This window comes from Uloborus diversus, chromosome 3, assembly GCF_026930045.1.
Source record: "Uloborus diversus isolate 005 chromosome 3, Udiv.v.3.1, whole genome shotgun sequence".
Lineage (NCBI taxonomy): Eukaryota > Metazoa > Arthropoda > Arachnida > Araneae > Uloboridae > Uloborus > Uloborus diversus.
In genome coordinates, this window is record NC_072733.1 from 129,276,105 (window position 1) to 129,301,062 (window position 24,958).

Here is a 24,958-nt window from a genome sequence, read left to right on the forward strand (position 1 = left end):
TGGATAAAATATTAATCACTTTTTAAATAAAACAAAATTTTTAAAGCAAAGTGTCTATGAATGAGATGTTTTCTCTTTTTCATTCTGGTTGGATTACATAAAAGCTTTTGTCATTTGAAACCCTAACACTAGAAAAACAAACTTTCAGTGATGTGACCCATGACATTAAATTCAAAGAAACCAAAATACTTTCAAGGACTTCCCACTATTACGAGCTCAAGTTTCAACCAACCAGAAACAGCGAAGGTCGTCCAGCAGCCAATCCCCAACTAGAATGAAGAGAGCTCAAGTTTCAGCCAACCAGGAACAAGGACGAACGTTCATCATCCAATCCTGGCTCAAAACGAAGGGAGAGCTTCACACATTAATATTGACAACACTTCGAAATCTGCATCAGTTGCTAGGAAGTCTTTTCCCTGGAAGATTCAACCTCGTAAACACTGAGGATGACTGCCGCAGATGCGGTCGAAACGTTTGGGGTAACAACGCTCATACCACGGCACAACAGCCCGGAATATCACAACATCATTGACACTGGCCGTGTGACCTTCCTTACTAGAAAAAATTTTATATTAACTTTTTTAAACTAATAATTAAAAATTCCACCAGTAACTATGATTTTAAGTTTGAAGTAATGAATTAGTTACCTCTTTATAAATGAGTATCATTATAAATATATATGCAATAGATAAATGACACAACATATTTAGGAATTGTTTTGTGGGAATGAGATTTAAAAGCTACACTTTTTTAATTGTTCTTTAACTTTCGCTGAATGTCGTCATTTTCTAAAACGAAACTGAATAATAAATTTTTAAATACTATTTCTTTGTATGAATCGCGAAAGTCAATTTCGTAAGAATTAAGCACTAATCATAAGATGTTATGTGGTGAAAGAGTTATGTCAACCATTTTCTCTCAGTTAAAAAAAATCTTTATATGTAATTAAGACGAAAGTTTTGGTAATGTTCAGTTCCCAGTGGAGCCCCAAAATAACCAAAATTATGTTTCTACCAAAACTATGCATTTGTTTTGTTACTTCCTTTTGCATAGCAAAGGAAGTATTGTGTTCGCAAAAAATATATTCCCTCAAATTTTGGCCTAATTTTCCATTTCACTCATCCCCGAATGAATGTTGCGTACTTTTTTCGACCCGACCGCACGTGCATATACGCCTAAGAACGTATTGACGCCTGAAACATCCATTTTTACCATCCCCGAGTTAATTACCACGCGTTTTCTTGTGACGTCTGCATGTGCGTATGTATGTACGTACGTATGACTGTATGTATGTATGTATGTATATACATATCTCACACAACTCAAAAACGGTATTTTGTAAAAAGTTCAAATTTGTTATGTAGACTCTTAGTGGGATCTAGTTTTGCACCTCTGCTTTTAGTAGTATTCGGATGTTTCAAAAAGAGTATTTTACACCTTTTTGGGTGAAAATCAGTGTTAATTTCAATGCAAACTCAAGTGAAGTTATTATTTGGCGAACACTTGGCAATATATCGCCAAACTTTTGGTCGCCAACTTGGCGATATTGTGTCAAGTTAGCGACAAATTTGGCGAAAACAATTGCTTTTCGAATTTGGTTTTAATTTGGCTCAATTGGTGACATTTAGAGAGTTATACATTGAATCACGTTAAAATTGTCGGTATTGGGAAACGTAATCTCTGTAAAACGCTTTTTTGAGTCAATTAGCGACAAACTAGTTAATATTTAAATGTTTTTTGAACTCCTTAATGTGAGTGACACGCCTGAATCAGGTAAAGTTATGGTAATGGTGTTTTCTGAAAGAGTTGATTGCAAATCATTGTTTGGCGTAAAAAGAAGTCATGTGGTGCACACATCAGCTCGTTTTTTTTTTTTTGTTTTTTTTGAAGTAACAATATCACATTCAAACTATTCTCTAGTACACTTCATTACATACATTTGCTCAATATGTGATTCCATCATTAGAAATATTTCATAATCTCACTCATTTCGATGGCGAATAACTTCTCTCACGTTTTCCTTCAACACTTCTACGGCCTGAAATTTCTGTCCTTTCATGTTTCGTTTCGTTCAATGAAACACGTCCTGTAAATTTCAATCAGATGAGTAAGGGGCATGGGACGAATAAACTATGCTACTTTATACCCAAAAACTAGAGCAACGAAGAATTTTAGACAAGGTTTTCGATATGAAGTTATTTCCATAACTTCTCTTAAAATTCATTCCATTGAGCTCCAAGAATATCCAGTTATAGTTAGTTCTTCAGTAGTCCGTCCACCGCTTTAAAGCAAAATTACACGAATAATTTTGATAATCGTGAAGATCTGTTGAGCTAGAGTCGTCATGAATTGACAGTTACAACGGAAAACCCACTTGTACAGTTGAGTTTTTACCATAGCTCCAGCTCCATCTTTCAAACACTAAATCTCACTTCTGTAAATCAGTCATCGCAAGTAGTAAGTAGGCCACTCTAGGCCACAGAAGGAGGGAAACAACTCAACAGTGGGCGTGGTCGGAAGAGGGGGCGTGGTCGTCACGTGACGGGTCACGTGATTTTTTTTTAAATCTTTTAGGAGGGTATTTTTGGATGACGTCATTAATGACGTCACTAATTTCTTGTAATCTTTCATAGGGTAATTTTTGGATGACGTCATCAATGACGCCACATCGTTGGTATGATGACGTCACGCTTTTTTAATGACGCCATCTTGTACTACGTCACAAGATATGTTGATTCATGTCTTAATTTTAATTACTTAATTAATGTATACGCTAATTTTTAATTTATGCATATTCTTATTTTTTAATTGTTTAATTAATTTGTTTTCTTTAATTGGGTAATTAGCCTAATTAAATTTATTGAAATTATTCTGAAATATTAACGAGAGTAATATTCTAAAATGCTCTCCCTGGGATTTGAACCCGGGACCTTTCGCTCCGAACGAGGATGCGCTAACCAGTAGACCGGACAAGGCAGTTACTAGGGAAGGATAATAAAGCTTTAAATGGATAACATTCAGTAGTGACGCCATCTATCGGAGACTAGGGCCATGACAGAAAGCTTAACTGAAAGTGTGAACTTAATTGAGAAGATATGCTGGTGGCGCCATCTAGTGATAATGAATGATAAAACTGCTTAATTGCGAATCTACTTTTCAAGAGAGGGTTTGTTTTCGAAGGAACAAAAAAGGAATGTGGAAATATTATGGAAAATAATTTAAATGGTTGAAAGATGGTGGCACCATCTATCGGATTATTTATATGACTTTTTTGTGAATATGTATTTATTTTATTTATTTATTTTCTTGAAATAAGAAATGTTTCTGTTGGGATTTGAACCTGGGATCTTTGGGTTACAAAAAGGAACCATAGATGATTGGCGCGCGCTTTACCAATCATGCTATGGCGACTTCATGATGTTTAAGTTATCTATGAAAGACTTGGATGTTTTGGGGGAAACAAAGTTTAATGACGTCAGGGTGTCGTTCCTACACGTTCTAACATGTTCCGGAAGAAACAAAGTAATAGTCATACGTCATCAAATACGTCACAGAAGAATTTGACCAATCAGCGATCAATTTAGAAAGCATATAAGATCTCCTGCTCCATTCGAAACTTCAGTTTGCTGCGTACGGTGTTTGGATTAGGAAGGATAACTTTTCTTCATGATTAACTCCAGCAACAGCCAGAAAAGAAAATGCGAAGAGCCGCAAACAGCAACTAAATCCGCAAAAGGCGAAGAAAGTAAAGTAAGTATTAGTTTATTTATCCTTAAAAAAGTGTATTTTATGTTTCTTATTATGGGCATTTGTTAATTTTTTGTTTTTATCTTTTCCAGCCTGGAACACCATTTTGTGAGAGGAATGTGCCAGACGGAATGTTTCCACTTGGAGATGATGTTTTCGTGTATGCAGCTACGTTTAAGTCAACTGTAAGTCTTCATGTAAGAAAGTTTCAGAAGTACGGAGAGAAGTTTTACCCAACAACCTGAAGGCATAATTCTGCGCCCCTGGTGGATTCCGTATCTTCTTGGAAGAAAGAATGCGCCTCAAACAAATAGGGAACTGCCAACATTATTTGCCCAGGAGTTGACCATTGAGAGCTCCAATTTTGTGAAATTTAAGTTTATCCGCTTAGCACTAACAGAGAAATCGAACCCCCGATCTCTCACACTGTCTGCAGAGCAGTGGGGTCAAATGATCCACCGATACAATCCTATCTCCGATATTTTTCTAGACCATCGGTTTGCAGCAATGGATTTTTTTTTCGGCGTACAGTTCGATCGCGGAAACACCTATAGCCAAGAACCCTCTACCTGAATCTCTAGATAGCGGTTTGGGTACCCATTACCTTTACAACGTGTTGGAATTCATCATATGCAACATCATGAGAGAAAAAGGTCTCAAGCAGCCCACAATGTTAGCTGAGGAATTGTGGGGGGAACCGCATTGAGGAATTCAATTCGGTAGCCTTTACAATTGAAATAGAGGATATCGCTGAACCATTTCGAGAGAAGCTATGGGAAGAACAGCCCTTCCTGAATATGATGCCTGCAATGTACGTTACAGAACTGTTTTTGAAACAAGTTCAACTGAATAAGGTTTTAAGATCAGCCCGAGAGGAGCTATGCCCAGCAGATGCATTTTAATGTTTTTGAATAAATTTTTGTATTTGTGTATAAAAATTAATTTGTGAATATGTAAGAAAAAATATGCATGTAAATAACTAGTTTTCAAATAAAATGTCATTGCTTAGAATACATTTGTATTTTCATTATAATACTCACATATACTTAAAAAATATTTGTATTTTCAAAAACATTAAAATGCTATTAGAAAATTTATTTCAAGGAAAAAAAATAGCAATTAAAAAAAAAAGAAGAAGAAGCACTTGAAACATCTCGTAAAAACGCTGATGACAAAAATAGCAACAAGAAAAAAGAAAGAAAAGAAATCAACAGATAAAAATAACATGATTAATTTTCAAATGTTATCATTGGTTTCATTCACCTAAATGAATCAAGCGTAAACATGTTTTAACAGTTTTATGACGACTCTAGACGTGACGTTTTAAGTCACGTCCATTGCTGTCCAATCATGTAGGGAGTCAACGCATGCTACACCATGTCTGTTTTTCCCTACTGCGCAGCAATAATGAAGAATTCATGACGTCAGAGAATCCCTAGTGTGTGACTGGTGGATTTATATGTGACATCACTGGATTATCGTCTACGTGACTGGTGTATTTATGGGTGACGTCATTGAACGTACAGTGTATAAATACTACGGATCCATCAGACTGTTTCAGTTTCTGAGTTTTCAGCGAAATACTTTTTTTAGTCTCTATAGAGTGAACTGGTTTACTATGTCTTTTGCAAACAAGAGAGCTTTCGAAGATGAAGATCAATTGAGAGATTCTGATGATGATGTGAGTTTTTTCAAATCAACTTTTCTTATGTTTTTCATTTTCCTATTTTGTTTGTTGTATTTATTATGTTACGCTTGTTTATTTTCTTGAACCTTGTTATTTATTATTTTTAGTTTATTGGAGAGTCAACACAAGAGTTTTTAGAAGTTGATGACGATAAAGTGAGTTGTTATTTTCTTCTCTTCTGTCATTCATTTTTTAGTTTATTTGCATCTAGTAATAATATATTAATTTCATTTTCTAAAGAAAATATTATTAGAGTTATTTTACTTTTTGCTTATTTTTCTTTAATTTATGTTTGCATATTTCTGTAGCTTATAAGTGAGTCAACACAGTCCTTTGTGGAAGCTTCGCAAGTGTTTCACCAACTACCGCGAATTATCAAATTGGTTCTGGATTTGAGGTATTTATTTTTTGAAAAAATATTGGTCTCTTCTGATTTTCATTGTGTAATTTGTATTCAATAGATCTTTGTTTTATAGAATAATCCTGGAACCTCACATACAGATTCTTTGCCTGCTGAGAAAAATATAGTAGACGATGTTCCTGATGTAAGTTGTTATTAATATTTGCATTTATTTCTCTTAATTTTACGTTGATATTTTCTTTTATTAATAATAGTATTAACCCAAATGTTTTTTTTTTAATTTCAGATGGAAGCTGCATTGCAAATGGAGTTGATTCAAGGGCGTTGGATCGAAAAATATAAGGCAAGTCAGAAAACTTTCAGAGCTAAAGTAGATCTAGAGAAGTTGCCAGAGGAACTTCGCTGTAAGCCGTTGGTCGCAGCAATTAGTTCCGTTCGAGAACAATTCAGATTGATCATTCGTCTTGCTAGTGAAGATTTGAGGCCGGCGGATCTGATTCGTGTTTATATCCGAGCTGACGGTTTAGACAAGTCCATTTCAACACGGCTGATGCCTGTATCAGATCTCACATTGGAAACTCATGGCTGCGATTCTGAAAGTGCTGCAATCGAAGAACGAGATAGCTTTGGATTCAGGTTTTTCAGCTGACGTGGTCACTATTCGTCGAGACGTGGGAGCAGGTCGACGAAGAATCGTAAACGCGGACACGGACTGCCTTAAGAAAACTTCTGTCATTACCATCCCTACTGACAGTGAAGGACTCTGTTGTGCAAAGGCCATCGTCTGCGCATTAGCTCACCTGGACAATGACCGTAACACCCCGTTTGCACTGCGAGCTAAGCGCGCTCAACCCATCAATGCACTTACGAGTTAAGCGCACTTACTTTAAAAGTCGTTTGCACTAGAGAACGCACTTAAAGTTTAACTGCAAACCGCGACTTCAAATGGAATGGTAAATTAACTGTAACTGTGTTTATGTTGTGGAAGAGAAGGAACTTAGATTCTATTCCTCTCCATCTGAGCACTGCGCCGTGGCGTCGAATGAAAAAAAATATTGTTTTCTGAATCAGCCGTGACTGTGACTGTAATTATCGGCACTTCTATTTACTATTCGCAGCTTCGTCATGAACAACGAAGTTGCAATAGCTCATATATCTTATCAAGCTAATCTTACATACTTGTTTAAGAAACGTGCAAATTTCAAACGACAAATATTATTAATGATTGAAAAACAGGACAAAATTCTTCAAGAGTTACTGATGTTGAGTTTGGTACTGGCGGACAGTACAAGATGTCCAGATTCATGGTCTCTGGCAAAAGAATCACAGCGGTACGAAAGAATTGCCACTGTTTTCACGGACGAGCAGTGGAAAAGCAATTTCCGAATAACCAAAAGTATGTACTTTGAACTCTGTGATCGATCATCGGAACTTGAGAGGAAAGCGAGCAATTTCAGGAATCCCATTCCTCTTGGCAAGAGAGTTGCAATTGCTCTCTACAAACTAGGCTCGTCAGCAGAATATAGGACGATTGCCAGCCTATTTGGAGTTCACAAATCCACAGTATGTGAATGTGTCTTGGAATTCTGCTCATTACTTGTGGACAATCTTCTTAAAGAAGTGATAACATTTCCATCTAGCACAGCAGAAGTTTCTCGTTTAATAGGAGAATTTGAAGATATTTGGGGCTTTCCTCAATGTTGTGGAGCCATTGATGGTTCCCACATTCAAATAGAACCCCCCAAAAAAAACGCAACTTGTTATCACAATTATAGAAGTTTTTACAGTGTAATACTTCTAGCAGTGGTGGATGCAAAATACAAGTTCCTATACATAAACGTGGGGGCTACGGGAAGAAATAATGATTCTTTTGTATTTAAAAATTCAAATTTATATCGTTTTTTCCGCCAAAGCACCATTCTCCCACCTCTAAACAGAATACTAAACAATGTTAGTGTCCCTGCATGTTTGGTTGCAGATTCCGCATTTCCGTTGCTGCCTTTTCTGCAGAAGCCGTACATACAGAGGCACCAAATGCCAGAGTATCAAAAACACTTCAACTCTACACTCTCTAGAGCTAGAGTTGTTGTAGAAAATGCTTTTGGAAGGCTGAAGGCTCGTTTTCGTTGTCTTCAACAAATGGATTTTTCCATCAAAAACACAACGAAGATTATACAAGCCTGCTGCATTCTAAACAACCTCTGTGAACTAAACAGTGATGATGTTGACCCAACATGGAGTGTTCCCCAAGCTCTTCCAAATCAAGATACCGAGGAAGGAGACACTGATGAACAATCAGTGCGCATTAGAGAAGCTATTGCTAATTTTCTTGCCTCTTAAAATGTATATATGTAGATAGACCTTTTTGTACAAAATTTTGATGTTGTTTTTCACATATATGTTAAATTAGTTTACAAAGTGATTTTAATTGTATTTTGATAATAGTTTATTTTTTAAATTTCTCAAGTAACCTTCAGTTTTGTCATTGACCATTGATCTTCACATTTCAAACTGTCAGTTTTTGCTGTATTCAACATCATAAATTTTTCAAGAACTTTGTCCTGCTTCTCAACCATTGCTAACATCTGTAATTTAAAGTTTGCACATTTTTTAAACAAGTATGTAACGCTGCCTTGATAAGATATAAAATTATTTTAAATGTTTAAAATAAAAAGACCCTTTTTTAAAATTCAGATTGTTTATTTCATTTGTTTAAAATAATGCAACAGTGAAACCTATGTCCAGGAGCCCCTCAAACTTGAATTGTTGTGAGGATAAACTTCACAATGTTTCGAATGAAATAAATAATGGGTAGACTTAGCACATACCTACATATATGCAATTTATTATGTTGTTGCGCTAAGGTTTGAAAGTTATATCTACAGTTCACCTCAAAAATGAGAAGCTTTTTTCAAGTTTTCCTCCATATATCTAATCCAGATTTCACTTTTTCACAATTTTTTTAAATCTTGCATTTTCCATGTCCAAAAAATTGCATATTGGTAAAATATGTTACAAGGAATCACCTCCTAACAATAACTTGATTTTGATAAAACATTCAGATACCACTTATGTGCTTAGAATAGCAGTATAGGTATATAAAAGAAATTTATTGAATCGTCAGATAAAATGTGCCGAATCGTATTTTTTGGAGGATGCAGCAACTTCTTTTTGATATACCTACCCTTTTCTTACACGGAGAAATGAACTTCATTGTTAACAAAAAATGAAATATGATCATGCATACATAACAAATACCTATACGTAAGGAGTAGATATGTTATAGGCATAGTTCAATTTGCTTCAGTATTTTTCACTTTCTGTATAGTGAACTTCTTCGTACCAATTTTACCCCATGCTTTAATAATGTCAGTACATGTGAAACGAGCTAATTTAATTGAACTACTTGGTTTTATCAGAGCAGGGTTGATTTGGTGATCAAATACAGCTTACGTAGTAATTGTTCTTCAAAAATAAATTCTCCTTCCACATAAAATTATACATGATACAGGACTGAGTCATTTGTTAACAGCATTACAGCACCGGAAAATTACCCACCTTGATGCATATTTTAATGGATTTAACGGGGTACAATCATATTGTCAAAGAAACATTCAAAAAAACTATGGAACAAATAAAAATTCAATAAAATAAACTTATGACTATTTTTCTAGGCCCCCATGTCTCGATTAAAATTGAAAACTTTAATGCAAAATAAAAATTTGCCGAGTACTGGATATTTGGCGAGATTTTTATCAGGTAATTTTTGGCACTTTTATTTTAATTAGAAAGATTTATGTCCTCCGAACAAAAATTTACAAATCAAGTAAAACTTTCTATTCTGCAAAATATGGGGAAAAAACATTTTACGTAGCAAACGAGTTTTAAAGTCATGACTTACATGTTTTTTTTTTTCATTCTCAAGTATTGAAGCCTAATACTACAGATAATCCACTATTAAAACACAGTTGGTTTCATTCTACAAATTAAAAATTATTAATATATAATAATTATTATAAACACAAACTATTAATTACACATGCAAAACTTATTAATAACACAATTATTAATAACACAAAACTACAAAATTAAAATCATTTATTTAACAAATCCCTCAGCACATTTGTTTGTTCTTTTAAAACTTCAATAATACTGGCGTCATTTTCTACAGATTGCTTCATTATATTCAGCATTTCTTTCGAATTATCGTTATAATTCTGGTGTATGTTATTGAATTTTTGTAACAATTCGCCCAAAAATCGGGTCTTTTTCCCTCCTTCAACTCTTCTTCTCTTTGGTCTCTGAAAAAAAATAAAAAATAAAATGAATAAGAGGGGTTAGGGCAAAATAACCTAAGTGACGCTACAAAAGGGTGTTGAAGTCCTATCTCAGTGTCTTCCTCTGCGGTGCCCACGACAGTAAAAACTAAAAAGTTTTTGAGAATAACTATAATGAAACAAATTGCTAAAAATGAACATTGGGAAGTCTGCTTTTTCAAAAGGAGCTAGCAATATATATTAACATCTATTGAACAGTCAAAAAATTGAATACTGGATATTAGGAGACAAATACTCGGCAATATGAACAAAATAATGAAGTGATTTTTTTCAAAATTAAGAATTTCAGTTGCCGAGTACAACATTTAATTAAAAAATTGCTAACCTGGGGTGCAACAGAATCTTCTTGATTTGATGGACCAGCTACTGGTTCCAGCTCGGGAAGTTCAGGCCGGGGACTACCGACACCAACATCTTCTACTGGATCTGCAGCAGGTAGCTGACAATTCAAAAAATAAAATAAATACTGAAGAAAACTACATACACTCTAAATTGCTTTTACAAAAAACGACAAATGACTGTACGCATCCAGAGAACTAATAATTATACAGAAACGTAGGGTAGCACTCCACTCTGAGAGGCAGAAAAGAGGAAATTAGAAATAAACCTTGCAAGGTGATGCCATTTTGTACAAGTCAACATAGTTCATAGCGTATCAACTAAGACTATCAACAACTTACCGCATGCAAATTTTTACTGAGAAGAATAAGCAGCATTTTACTCTTGGTATTAACATGACATCCACAGCTGATCAAGCAATTCAAAGCATAAAAACTCTAAAACTTTTCTTTTTTTTTTTGCAAATGCCAACCAAGAAGCAAATTGGCAAAATTTGTTAATACAAAAGGTGTTATGAATGAAATTGTATCTGAAATAAAATCACATTCCCTCTATGATTTATTTGATAAATATCAATTTTTAAACAATGTAATAAGATTACCCCCCCCCCAATTTTAAGTTTTTCCACTCGATACATTTTTTATATAACTGGTCCAAGTAATACAATGCTAATAATGAGGATTTATGCTACGCACTTGATTTGGTAATGCTCCACCTTCCTGGCAGTCCTCTTCAAGAGACATGTCTGTCACTAAAGATGCTGCAAAAAAAAAAAAAAAAAAAAATAAATAAATAAGCAAATAAATTTTAAGTGTTTTTTAATATCCTTATTGCTCACTATTTTCATCGGCCAGAAAGCTGTTATCCATGCTTTCCACCATTGACGAAGCATCTTGGCACGGTAGCACCCCAATCACTTCATGCACCGCTTGAAAAAATCTCCATTTGGACGGTTCTCCTGCAGTTGTGCCAATCTTAGTTTTTTCTTCCCTAGAAGTACAAAAGCATTTTCAGAGGCGACCAAAGGTTTTTTTGTAAATGATATGCAGCTTCAAATCTTAAGCATTCAAATGCATCACTAGATATTTAGTTCAGTAATTAACCAGATTAATATATGCACATAATCAATCCTGTAACCCTGGGCAGAGGAGAAGGGAGCTTTGTCCCCCAATACATTTAATTTTTCATGTTAAAAAGGAATGTCACTGTAACGTAAATGTGTTTAAAAACTACCGCTTTTTTTGGGGACTTCCTGTAAACCCCACAAAGGTGAGTTACCCCAAATAAGGTAGGTGCGGGTATTAAGGCCTGTCGGGTAATAAGGCCTAAACAGCGAAAATATAATTTAAAATGGTTGTGGCCGCTCAAAAACGCTATCGTAGATAGTTTACACTCCCAGATGGCACCTCAAACTGGTCGCAACGCCATGCTCAGTTGTTTTGACCAGCGAGCCCAGATTCATTTTCACGGAACGCTTGTAAGACACGAATAATAAAAAATCGTCAGATTGAAATGTAAGTAATTTTTGTAATATCATACTTTTATGCATAGTTTTGCGCTACAGTTATCTGTCGTGAATGCTTCTATCGATATTTCATGTCTGTGGGAAATAATATGATCGAATTATTGTACTTTTTTGTATTTTTTTAAATTCGACGTCAGCGGCTAATAAGGCCTACGAAAGTTGACCGTAGGCCTTATTATACTCCTTTTTTTTGTAACGTAGTTTTTCAGCTGTGCATCTTATTTTGAACCTTTATCAACATGGTATGAGTGTTTATTAGTAATTGCGGCTGTTTATGACTTGGTTCATTCTTATTTTAGTGCCTACATCACGATGCCCCCCAAACGAGCACTGTGGTCTGATAATGACTTAGTGTCGGCTGTCCAAGCAGTAAGAAGAGGTATGCTGAGCTCATATAAAGCAGCTGTGAGGTATAATGTTCCCAGGAGAACCATTAGAAACCATCTCCAGACCGGAAGTTTGAAAAAAACACTTGGTAGAAAATCTATTCTCAGTGATGACCAGGAAGCTGATCTTGTCATCAGAATTTTGAGGTTTGCTGAAGTAGGGTTGCCTGTGACACCACGTATTCTCCGACGCTTGGTTTATAAATTTTGTGAGCTTAATAACATAAAGCATAATTTTAATAAACTTGCTAAAGTTGCTGGTAAAGATTGGTTTAAAGCATTTATGAAAAGACACCCGGAAATATCTAGACGAAAAGCTCAATTTATGAACCCGGCCAGAGCTCAAAAGCTTAACAAATTTATCGTTAATGATCACTTTAACAGACTGAATGAAATTTATGATAATCTGGACTTGAGAAGTCATCCTGAAAGAATATACAACATGGATGAGAAAGGCTGCCGTCTCACAGTTCACCACCAGCAGACTGTTTTGGCAAAGAAGGGGACTAAAAGAGTGCATTTACAGTCTTCGGAACACGCCGAAAGTGTCACAATAGCTGGATGTGTAAATGCAGTTGGTACTGCTATACCACCAATGATATATTTAAAGGCAAACGGTTGAAGGCAGAATTATATGATAATTTGCCACCGGGTTCTTTGGTAGAAAAATCTACAAAGGGTTACATGACTAATGAACTTTTTACAGAATTTCTAAAACACCTATCTAGATTTAAAAGTGCAGGAAAGTCCCTTTTAATATTTGATGGAGCGGCTTGTCACCTAGACTTAACAATCGTTGAAGTCGCCGATTCTCTCGATATATCATTATACTGTTTACCTTCGAACACCACTCATGAACTCCAACCCCTTGATAAAGTCGTCTATCGATCATTTGAACACCACTGGGATGCAGAATTTTTATCATTTATGGAACGAAACCCAGACAAAAAGCTCAACAAGGCACGGTTTAATGTTATTCTTTCAAATGTCTGGTCTAAATGCATGACACATAGTAACATTACAAGCGGCTTTAAAGCCACTGGTTTGTATCCATTGAATCCACAGGCTATTTCAGAAACAGCTTTTGCTCCGTCTGTATTAACAGAAATTCCAGCTCCCGAAGCTGACAAATTTCAAGAAAAAAATTCGCAACCTCGCACCTCCCTCACGCCAATAACCCCAAGGCCTTCCACATCGACAGCACAAGATGAAATAATTAACAGTACCCCAAACAAACCTCCTGGAGCGACGCACAGTGGAGTATTTGACTGAAAATCGTGGCCAAAAGTCCAAAATTAAAAATTTACCCGATTTTTATGAAAATTTATTCCATGATAGTTGACTAACTGGTGCATCGATCGGCACCTTTTTTGGAAACTTGAGTCACATACAATTGCTCATAGCCTCGGTGAAAGATGAGATTTCTATAAGAATTTTCGCTTTTTTGTTACATTTCAGCTTAGTTATTACGTTTCAGTGTAGATTTTTTTGTAGCTTTCTAAATGAATGGAATTGAACCAAACCAATTTTACGCTATAAAGAAGTGTCAGGGCTTAGTGCTAATTATAAATCAAAGTAAATATTTTTATTTTCTTTTTGTGAAAAAAAATAAAGAAAACTTGTTACATGAGATTTTTAAAGGCTTTTCGCCTTAATTTATAACTAGAGAAAGCTTTTTAAATGGGTGTCGGGCTTGGTCGGGCTGTTTTGAAAGTTGCATCGTATTTGGCAAAGTCTCTAGTGCTGATTTCAACAAAAAAATCTTCCGCCTACAACTGCCCTTTTTTTAAATGATTTTTTTTTTAAAAGTACATAATCCGATCTTTTTGTGACAAGTCATGATTTTAAACTGAATTTACCTACAAAGATTTAATAAATTTGTAAAAAAGCTATCATAAGTACTACTGAATGAAAAGATCGACATATTTGAGCGCACAAACAACAATAAAATTTCAGACACGAGTTTCATGGTTACGAGAAACCGCTTCATCAATGTGTAAAGATGTAAGTTATGGAATGAGAAACATCCAATTAATTTCGAAAACGCTTACCTTTATGCATCGCTAAAGAGATTCACTGCACCCCTAAAACATGTGTTTGCGTTCAGTTATGTTAATTTTCTCATGTACGTTAATGAGTTAATAAATTAAATTATTTTGTGATCTCGCTAAGAAAATTTGCTCTTCCTTAAAATTGAGATAGCTTTTAGATAAAATAAATAAATATTTATATTTTTTCAGCTCATTGCTGCAAATAATGTGCCGGGGGAGGGGGTCTTTCCCCCTTATACGTAGAAAAAGGGGGGAAACATCCCCCCCCCCACACTTGCTAGCGTTAGGAGACAATTGTAATTGTCTCCTAACGTTCCTACGCTAGCGAGCTATCCATATTTAAGACATTTTACATACTCATTGTGAAATTAAAGTTACATAAAATTTTAGTTCCAAATTTGTTCGTACAATTTTTAGCGGGACACATCACACGATGTAAAACTGAGGATCGACCCAAGGTACGAGTACAATATATACAATTCGAAAACAAAGAGCTTTTGAATATCCATTTTCGAGTGTTTTTACAGTTATAATATCCTAGTTTATTTATTTTTTTTTTTTTTCAATACAAAAAAGGTTATTTGTAACCCCGAAACCCTTGTCTTTAATTCTTTTTGTGCATGATTAACTCATGGTTTTAATAATTGAAACCAAACGAAAAGAATAAAATTGATTATTTTTTTGGTTTCAAATTAGTGTTTTGTACAGAATACTAGGATTTTTTTAACCGCTTTTTGCTCTTTTCCCCCCCTCGAACAGTGCACTTAATTACATATCTTCAAAGGAAAACAGCAATTCGCATCGAACATGTTTACTTATCACTTGTCTAAGCATTATTGGCAAAGAGCCAACCGTGGCATTCATTTCGGATCGAGTGAAAATTATTGAAAATTTTTATTTCAACTCATTGAAAAAAAATTCATTATAAATCAGTGACAGAACATAACTTCACCGTTTTCGCTGTAAACGAAGGTAAGGTGTTAATATTATTTCCTTAAAAAGTTTCAGAGCCATAACATTATTAGAATATTGGATGCAAGAATTTTAGTTTACATGGATTGAATAATTGAAAAAAGTCGAAAAAGTGACTTCCCTTTGTAAATTCTTAGAAATTCGGTTAATTACGTTAGAACTTCAAGCAAACCATAATCTTGAAGAAAATTATTTTTCCTATCTAGTGATGCATTGGGTTTTTTCCTACGTTTACTAGGATCGTTTTTACGGTCGTAAACATGCAAAAGTCTAAACCGTGGATAAAATATTAAATATTTCATTTTCTAATTCAAATTTTAAAAATCGAGTTTCAAATTGTAACATTAGACATTTCAGACAACTTGTATACCAAGTTTCGTGTCTATAAGTGGGATAGCTTCGCCGTACAGCGCACAAACGCACACAAGGATGTCGCCTTCAGAAGGGTGAAAATTACAAACTAGTTTTGGCCAGGATTTTCAGTCAAATACTCCACTGTGCGACGTACGGCATGGTTTACGGTTCTAGTTCGGACGATGAAGAGGACAATGTACCACTAGCTACACTAAAAAAAAAAGGCATTTCAGGAGCTTAATGCGTACTCCAGTGAAAAATACTGAAAAAACATCAATTTTAAAAAGAAAATCTATTAATTATCGAGGAATTAAAGTCACCAAAGAACTGTTTGATGAATATAGAAAAGAGAAAAAAGCAAAAAATGACGTCAACCCTCAAAGAAAGACGATAAAAAAAAAATACCAAAAAAAAAACGATGCTAGTTGGTACTGTCACGCTTGTGAGGAGGATAAAAATGATTGACATGAGGCCCTGTTCAAAAATGCAACAGGTGGTATCATGAGCAATGCGTCGGTTTGACAGCCGATGACAAAGATATTTTTGAGTGCCCCTGACGGCTGTTTTTTTTTTTTTTTTCAATTTTTTTTTTTTTTTTTTTTGTTATTTTGAAGATTTTCAGCATGAGTAATGCTTAAGGATATTACAAATGATTTCAATTACCAATGTTCAATAGCTTATTTTGATTATTTACGAGTGTTAAAATATTAGGCCTTATTACCCTACCGTAGTATAATAAGGCCTAATTGCAAGGTTTTTTTAAATAATTAATTTTATGTTTGTTTTCGGCAAGAAAGGCCGTTTTTTGTTATTTTCGTGTAGTAATTGAATGGTACTTTAATTAAATTTGCAATTTGCTGATTCGGATCCTTTTCTTCCCATTTTATTCCAAATCTCCCTTAGGTAGGCCTTATTACCCGCACCTACCTTACTACTTTTCCCTAAGTACGGCACTGTATTCAAGTGTATGAACTGTACATACTGTGGGAGTGGGGGTTAAAATCTGCTCAAAAATTATTATAAACTAATATCAAAATGATCATTACAAACTTATCATTGCAATGCAATGTTTCAGCCAAGTTTATAAGTTCTTTAGCAAAAATGCTAAAACTGGAGAAAATGCTTTAGCAATACGCTAAAATGTCAAATTTCTATTTTAATCCCTCAAATTCAAAGTATAAAAATACAGTTCCAAATCAGACAAGTAGAAATAGTAAAATATCATTCATGAAAGGAATGGAGAAAAAGGCCCGGTTTGTTGTCCTTTATTATTTGTGCAGCTAGATAGGTTTTTGTACAAAATTAATTGACTATGGGAAAATGGCGTGTTTTTAGGCGGAACCACTTCTATAACATCTGGGATTGTGAATAGAGACGTACCGAGTACTCGCGAACTACTTGGTACTCGGCCAAACTTTGAATAGGTACTCGGCCCATACCGAGTAGTTGCAAAAAAAGCAATATTTCCATGACAGATATTAATATTTATAAAAAGCGCAATCATATATATAATATTCTGCAATCATTTACAATCAAGGGTGCCCAATGCAAAATTTTTCTCCATGGTTTAGAGTATTTTCTACATGGAAACGGATTTCAGTACAGTAAAAAGATTTTAAAATTTGACCTTTAATAACTTATTCATTAATGGCTGGAAAAGAATTTTTAAATACATTTTTGCAAAGAAAAAAGCATTAAAAGAAAGGAAGTTCTCATTTCTAAGGGGGGTGGGGCAGGGCTTGAGCCCCCTTACCCCCTTATATGGGTGCCCTTGTTTACAATTCAAATTTACAAGTGAAATTTAAATTTTGAGATTAATGAAGTTTGTAATCCTTCAATGGAATTATGGACATGTGCTTTGGGTTTACAAGGAATTCCTTTTTCAATGCGCAAAATGTGACTCACAGATTTAAAGGCATCCGACAAAAGGCAGATTTTTTTGTGGAATGTCTTTGCATTCTTTAACTCACATTTTACGCCCTGAAAAAGACGTTCCTTTTCAGGGCCGGATTTGGAAGTGTGGAGGCCCCTAATCAGGGTTCAAAATTATCCCATACTTTGATATATATCCGACTATTTTGATACACATGTATTATATCACATAAATTTTCAATCAGCACAAGTTAGGATATTTTGTAAAAATTTTATTGTGGGGGCCCCTTTGTTGTGGAGGCCCCGGGGCAGCTGCCCTGCCGGCCTTGTTCCTTGTAATGCAGAAACAAGTGTCTGTAGTGCATTTGTTTTCTTTGCTTTCAAAAATTATTTATGTTGAGCGGACTAGAACTATAATAGATTGGTATAGTTTGTTTTAATTCTAACTTGATTAATCATACCTTTTCTTTATTTACTTTTATTTAAAATTTTTTTTTTTTTTTGTAATTTTTGACAACAAAATTTTCTAAATAATGAGCAATTAAATTTCAGCAGGAATTTAGTTTTTAAAACTATTATATGGACTAGGAGGTCTATACTACTATTCCAATAAGTTCAAAATTCATCACATGTGTTTCAGTGGTTCTTCTTAAAACATAATTGGTACTCCGTGACTCGGCCGAGTGCTCGGTAACTCGGTACTCGGCCGAGTACTTGGTACTCGGCCAAAGTGCTACTCGGTACGTCTCTAATTGTAAACAATAAAAAAAAAACCTTTATGTTTACGAATAAATTTTGAAAATTCTTATTTACATTGACACAATTTATTGCAAGGAAAAATATTGTACAAATGCATACATAAATAAATAGAAAAAAATCACTCACCTGTAACGCCGGTTTAAGTTTTGTATTTTTTTCGAGATCTCTGCAGAACTCCGTGTAAATCCGTATGTTTTGAAAGAACAGCTCATTCCTTCATAAACCACACGGTTGCGTTTACTTTTTCTTAAATTTGCAAGATTCTCATGCCATATATTTACGAGGGCAAACGTTTCATCGTCTGCCCAATTGTCCTTCCGCTTTATGCTCAAGGAGGCAGCCATCTTTAAGCGACGAATGTCTTGTTGAGCGGCTTCCCAGTGTCGCTCAACTGAAGCGGCTTTGAGATGCGCTAAGTGAATGCGCAGTAGGTTAGCTGAAAACTAAGCGGCTTAATTCCGCCAGTGCAAACGGGGTGTAAGGCTATCAAATCGTTCAAGAATCGTAAACGCCCAGCTCTGTTGAACCGGGCTAAGGAGTTACATGCTGCATCCGGTGTACCTTTAGGTCCCTGCACGTACGCAGAAATCGCAGAATTTGGGAAGTATTTAGGAATACAAATTGCAGTGATATCGGCAGAAAATATGAACAAGGTAAATTTTTTATTCATTCATGCTGACATTTCCGTATTTATATCTATTTATCAGTGTGACTTATTGTCATATTTTTTCTCTCTAGGTTTCGTACAAAGGGCCTAATCGGGCCAAACGAATAAACTTGTATCTTCATAAAGAGCATTTTAACGTCATCAAAAATCTAAGAGGATTTTATGGCTCACACTTTTATTGCGAGTCCTGCGATAAGCCTTATCAAAATGCTCATGCTCATCGTTGCCCAGATAGCTGTAACATTTGCTTCAGGAAGGAGTGTACGAACGGGGAACCCAATAGGTGTTTTGACTGCGACCGATTATGTCGCTCTACAGCTTGTTTCGAGGCTCATAAGGCTACTAGTGGAAATCAAGAGTTGTCCTTGTGTAATGTGGTAAGTTCCTTTAAAGACTTTTTTTCGTACTTAATTTCACTTACCTTATTTTAAAGGAACATCAGTGTGTTTATTTTGATTTCTTGATTTATTCTTTTTAGATGTATCAATGTAGAAAATGTTGTAAAGTCATTTTGCGGCGAGAATGCGCAAAGGATAAGCATGTATGCGGAACCACCAAATGTCCAAACTGCAATGACTACGTCATAGCTAGTGAACACCGGTGTTATTTACGCCCCATAGAGTCGAAGCCTTCCTCCGAAAAGCTCATTTTCTTTGATTTTGAGACAGACCAGTCTTCGGGGGAGCATAAAGTCAACTTTGCTGTCGCTCAGTACGCAGGTGGTGAAGAAATGATTTTTAAAGGATACAGCGCTTGTCAAAATTTTTGTGCATGGTTATATTCACCAGAGCATAAGGGGTATACAGCTATTGCTCATAACATGAAAGGGTAAGTATAATCTTTCACAAGTAAATGTTTCTCTTGCTGTTTTTCTACATCAATTAATTATTAATTTTTTTTTAGATTCGATGGGCAGTTTGTGTTAAGCTGGCTATTAGAACAAGGTTTGACACCAGATGTAATTCCATGTGGATCAAAAGTGATGTCCATTACTCTCAAGTGTCTCAACTTGCGGGTCATTGACTCGTTCAACTTTTTACCAATGGCTCTATCGAAGCTTCCGTCGTGCTTCGGAATGACAGAGCAGGGTTCTTTCTGCATCTTTTTAATGTGTGTGAAAATCAAAATTATGTAGGAAAAATGCCCGAGCAAAGATTTTACAGCCCCGATACTATGTCATCTTCTGTCCGAGAGTCGTTTCTCTCCTGGTACCGCGAGCACGCAGAAGAAGAGTTTAATTTTGAAGAAGAAATCCTGGCCTACTGTCGGTAAGCAATCTTTAAAAATTAATTAAATATTTCCCCTTTTTATTGTATTTTCTTTTGTCTAATACTATTATTATTCTGTTTTTTAGTTCTGATGTAAATATACTACGTCGCTGTTGTTTAGAGTTCCGTAAGCAGTTTTTGGAGGTTGCAAAGGTGGATCCATTTTGGTACGTATGTTTTGTTTTTCTAAGTATATTTACACTTTTTTATTTTCGAGATTTGCTTTTAGTTTTTTAATTTTGATATTTTTTTTCTTTAGCTACATTACTATTGCATCGGCATGCATGACAGTGTATCGGTCATCACATATCAAGCCCAATGCAATAGCCATGGTTCCCTTACGAGGCTATATTAATTCTACGAATTATAGTGCAGATGCCATTAGATGGTTAGACTATGTGACAACCAAAGAAGGCATTTGTATAGCTCATGCTTTAAACGGGTTGGGAGAAAAGAAATGGAGCGGTATTTCGGTAGATGGTTTTTGCGAAAGTTTGAAGACAGTCCATCAATATCATGTAATTTTTTTTTCCAGGACTTTATATTTAAAGAACAAATAGTAATTAGATTTTCCATATAAAAAACCTTTTTTTCCTTCATACATAATTTCTCTTTCTAGGGTTTTTTTTTCATGAGTGCCCATCGTGTTATGACAACAGTGTGACAAATCCACTTTCTGGAGTTTCGATGAGCAGTTTGTACGAAAAAACTCAAGAAACTACTGCCAAACTAAAATCCATGGGATTCAAAGTAGTTGAAAAGTGGGAGCACGACTTCAAAAACGAAGTGAAGATAAATGAAGAATTACAGTCTTTTATCAAATGTCATGAAGTTCAAGATCGCTTAAAACCTCGTGATGCTTTTTTTGGAGGGCGTACGAATGCTATACGTATGTATTACGAAGGGATAGTAAAATACGTAGACTTTACTTCTCTTTATCCATGGGTAAGTTTCTTAACTTTTCTCTGTTAGCTTAATTTATTTCTCCCTCCACTTCTTTCTAATCGTTATTTTTTAAACTTTTCAGGTGAATAAGTACTGTCGTTACCCAGTGGGTCATCCCACTGTTATAACTGAAAACTTTGATGATCCTTGCAAATATTTTGGAATAATCAAATGCAAAGTTTTAGCACCAAGAGGATTGTTTTTACCAGTACTTCCGTACAGATGCAAGGATAAATTAATGTTTCCCTTGTGCCGATCCTGTACTGAGAACATGAGTCAAGAAAACTGTACTCATCAAGATGAAGACCGAGCATTGTTAGGGACCTGGTGCACAGAAGAACTGAAGCTGGCAATAAAAAAAAGGATACAAAGTCATGGACGTAAGATTTTTTTTTTTGTATAAAAAAGTAGCGAGAGTATTGTTTAGAGCAAATAGGCTAACATGTTTCTTTTTTTTCCACTTTAGATTTACGAAGTTCATCATTTTGAATCTTCGACAGATTCCTTATTTAAAACCTATATTGATCTCTTTCTCAAGATTAAACAGGAAAGCAGTGGCTGGCCTGTAGAGTGTGTGACTGATAAAGAGAAAGAACAATATATTCGCCAGTATGCAGAGAAAGAAGGAGTACATTTAGATCCTTCGTCTGTGATGATAAACCCTGGTCGACGGCAGGTAGCAAAATTAGCATTGAACAGCTTTTGGGGGAGGTGAGCATTATTTTTTTTCATTGTTTTAATTATACTATATGTAAATGAACATAAAACTAATAACTTGCTCTTTTGTTTACAGATGGGGAATGAATATGAATAAATCCAAATTAGAGTACGTCCATACAGTGGAACATTTCAACAAACTTTTCTTGGATTCCACAAAAGACGTAAGAGTTGAATTTTTTCTCCCTTTTCTTACTATTTTTCTTTGATGATTGTTCGTAACGTGAGTTAATGAATGCCTGATTTTTATGTTTGTTACAGGTACAAGATGTCTATTTTCCTACACCAGAAATTGCGGCCATACAATATAAAATGGTGGAAGATTTTGTCACAGAAGACATTTCAACAAACATTTTTATTGCAATTTTCACAACAGCTTGGGCCAGACTCAAACTTTATGAAGAAATGGATAAGTTGGGGGAGTCTGTGTTGTACCACGACACAGACTCAATAATTTATGCAAGTAATGGCTCAAATGATCCCCCCTTGGGTAATTTTCTCGGTGACTTCACTGATGAATTAAATGGGGACACAATAAAAACATTCGTCTCAGGTATTTTCTTTATCTTATCCACTTTTTTTTCGTAATTACTCCATTTAAAATTTTTCCTGTTAATATTTTTTGCTCTCTTACAGGAGGACCCAAGAATTACGCACATGAGACGGCTTCCGGGAACACATATTGCAAAATTAAAGGTTTTACTCTTAATTTTAAAAATTCGTTAGTTTGAAAGCGATCATCAGTGAATTAGACTACAGTTCAAAAATTGAAACTCATAACGACCGAAAAATAACACGAGAACCAAAAAGAAGGAAGGTAATAAACAAGCCGGAAGGTAAATTTTATAGAATTGTATATGACAAACGCGTCCTAAAAGAAAACTTTTCTACAGTCCCCTACGGCTTTTAGAAAGGCAAAGTGGATTCCAGTCCCAGAAGCAAGAGAAAAGAAAAGAAAAAAAAGGCCCTTTTCAGGGCCAACCAAATTAACATGAATTGGAATGTTTACATTGCAAATAGTCTTTTGGGCTCACAACAAAAAAAAAGGTTCTTTTCAGAGCCACGAAAAAACAAAGGCCCTTTTCAGGGCCACACAGAAAAAGATCCTTTCTGGGCAAACTTTTCTTTTTTCAGGACAACTGGATTTCTATATAAGGTGGTAAATTTTTCTCTTTTATTTAAGGTATAAAAAGCTTTGTATACGCGTGAGACAATCATTCAAAATGGAGTTCCCGTACTTGAAACATCCTTCCACATGTATGATATCAGGTCCCACTGGCTCTGGCAAAACTGTTTTCGTAAAGCGCTTGCTCGAAGAAAACATGTTCAAGCCACAGCCTCAGAAGATTATTTACTGCTATGGAGTCTATCAACCCTTGTTTAATAAAATGAAAAATATTGAATTTGTCGAAGGGTTACCCTCTCCTTTAAATACTGTACAAGATGTTGTTATTGTGATTGATGATTTAATGTCAGAACTAGGAAACGATTCGCGGTTGACCAAACTTTTCACGAAAGGAAGTCACCATAGAAATATTAGTTGCATATTCATTGTTCAAAATATTTTTTATAAAAGTACGGAAATGCGAACAATCAACTTAAACTCGCATTATTTAGTGCTGTACAAAAATCCAAGAGATAAAAGCCAAATTACTCATCTTGCTCGCCAAATGTTTCCAGGCAAAGTTAAGGCTTTTCTAGAAATATTCAACGATGCCACAAGTCCCGCGTACGGATACCTTTTTCTAGACTTTAGACCCGAAACTCATGACCGTTTACGCATGCGCACAGGAATTTTTCCCGGAGATATAAATTACGCGTACGAGCCTCGTTAGTCATTTATGGTGTAGAAACAGGAAGAGGGAACATGTCTGCTGTTGTAGTTGATTTTGAGGGCTTTCAATTGCCCCACATAGCTATGTTATTAAGGAGCTTGCATTTTACTCTGTGAATCACAATTACCATGGCCGTTGGTCCTTCTTACCTCCTCGACCCTGGGAAGAATTATCATACAGAAAACAGAAAAGTTATTCTTGGATAATCCGAAACTTACATGGAATGTCTTGGGAAAGCGGCGAGTTACCTTACAAAGTACTACATCACATTCTGACTATGTTATTTGTTTCTTTTACTGACATATATGTTAAAGGTTTGGAGAAGTGCAAATCTTTTGAAAAGTTGTCTGGAAAAAAAGTATTGGATTTAAATGATGTTGGTTGCCCTAAATTTCATGAATTAGAAAGCAATTTTATTTCTTGTCCTGTGCATCCCCCTTACTTTAAGCACTGTTTTTTGGCAAAAGCGGCTGCATACGCCAATTTTCTATAAATAATCAGTGCACACCACCAAATACGTCATTTGAAAGCAGAATGTCATCTTTTGCGCGACAAAATTTAGAGCAGCTCCGGCTTTTAAAAAACAGCAAACTTCGTACTGCGCTGTTGAGAAAAGCTCCCAATAGTGTTATAAAAGCACTATGTGAATGCTGTAAGAATTTATTATGCGGCAACATCCCATTCAGTAAACAACGGCTGAAAAGACTGAGACCATATAAAAGGACTCTGCGAGTGTTAGCGCAGCAGAAAGTTCCCTTGTTCAAGAAACGACGCATCCTCGTTCAAAAGGAAACGGTTTCCTAAGTATTTTAATACCTGCAGCACTCTCTGTTTTATCTTCGCTCATTCATGGATAATGCTAAGAAATATGTGTTGTTACCCGAGGACCAAACGCAGCAATTTGCTTCAGAACATTTATCTACACTTGATAAAGATATGAACGCCATTTTACTACGCCGCGACCTGGGGGATGAAGAAAAACGTCTGTTGTACTTGCAAATTTTGCAAAAATTTGTAAAGTTTCCTTCTACAAAACCACTGGAGTCCGAAATGGTCGAAGAAAGAGGTCCTCCTGATATTCTGAAAGACATTTTGGAAGCAGCACCAGAGAAAGCAAAAAAGCAAGCGTTGAAGAT

General features: G+C 35.4%; 2 protein-coding genes across 2 annotated transcripts in view; one reads left to right on the plus strand and one right to left on the minus strand.

Moving 5' to 3' along the window:
* The window catches only part of LOC129218673 (uncharacterized), a 69,332-nt gene extending 50,633 nt beyond the window's left edge, over positions 1 to 18,699 (minus strand). The window contains exons 1-4 of the mRNA XM_054852993.1: positions 18,517 to 18,699; positions 11,310 to 11,461; positions 11,167 to 11,231; positions 10,458 to 10,571 (exon numbers count right to left, since the gene is read on the minus strand). Coding sequence (XP_054708968.1) covers positions 10,458 to 10,571; positions 11,167 to 11,231; positions 11,310 to 11,461; positions 18,517 to 18,602 — 417 coding nt within the window. The 5' untranslated portion in view covers positions 18,603 to 18,699. The remainder of the gene's footprint in view (positions 1 to 10,457; positions 10,572 to 11,166; positions 11,232 to 11,309; positions 11,462 to 18,516) is intronic.
* A 3,371-nt stretch (positions 18,700 to 22,070) lies between these two features.
* Positions 22,071 to 22,897, plus strand: LOC129218614 (uncharacterized). The gene is given in 4 exon segments (XM_054852934.1): positions 22,071 to 22,151; positions 22,249 to 22,540; positions 22,624 to 22,707; positions 22,710 to 22,897. Coding segments are annotated over 4 exon segments (645 nt in total).
* Positions 22,898 to 24,958: the final 2,061 nt, after the last annotated feature.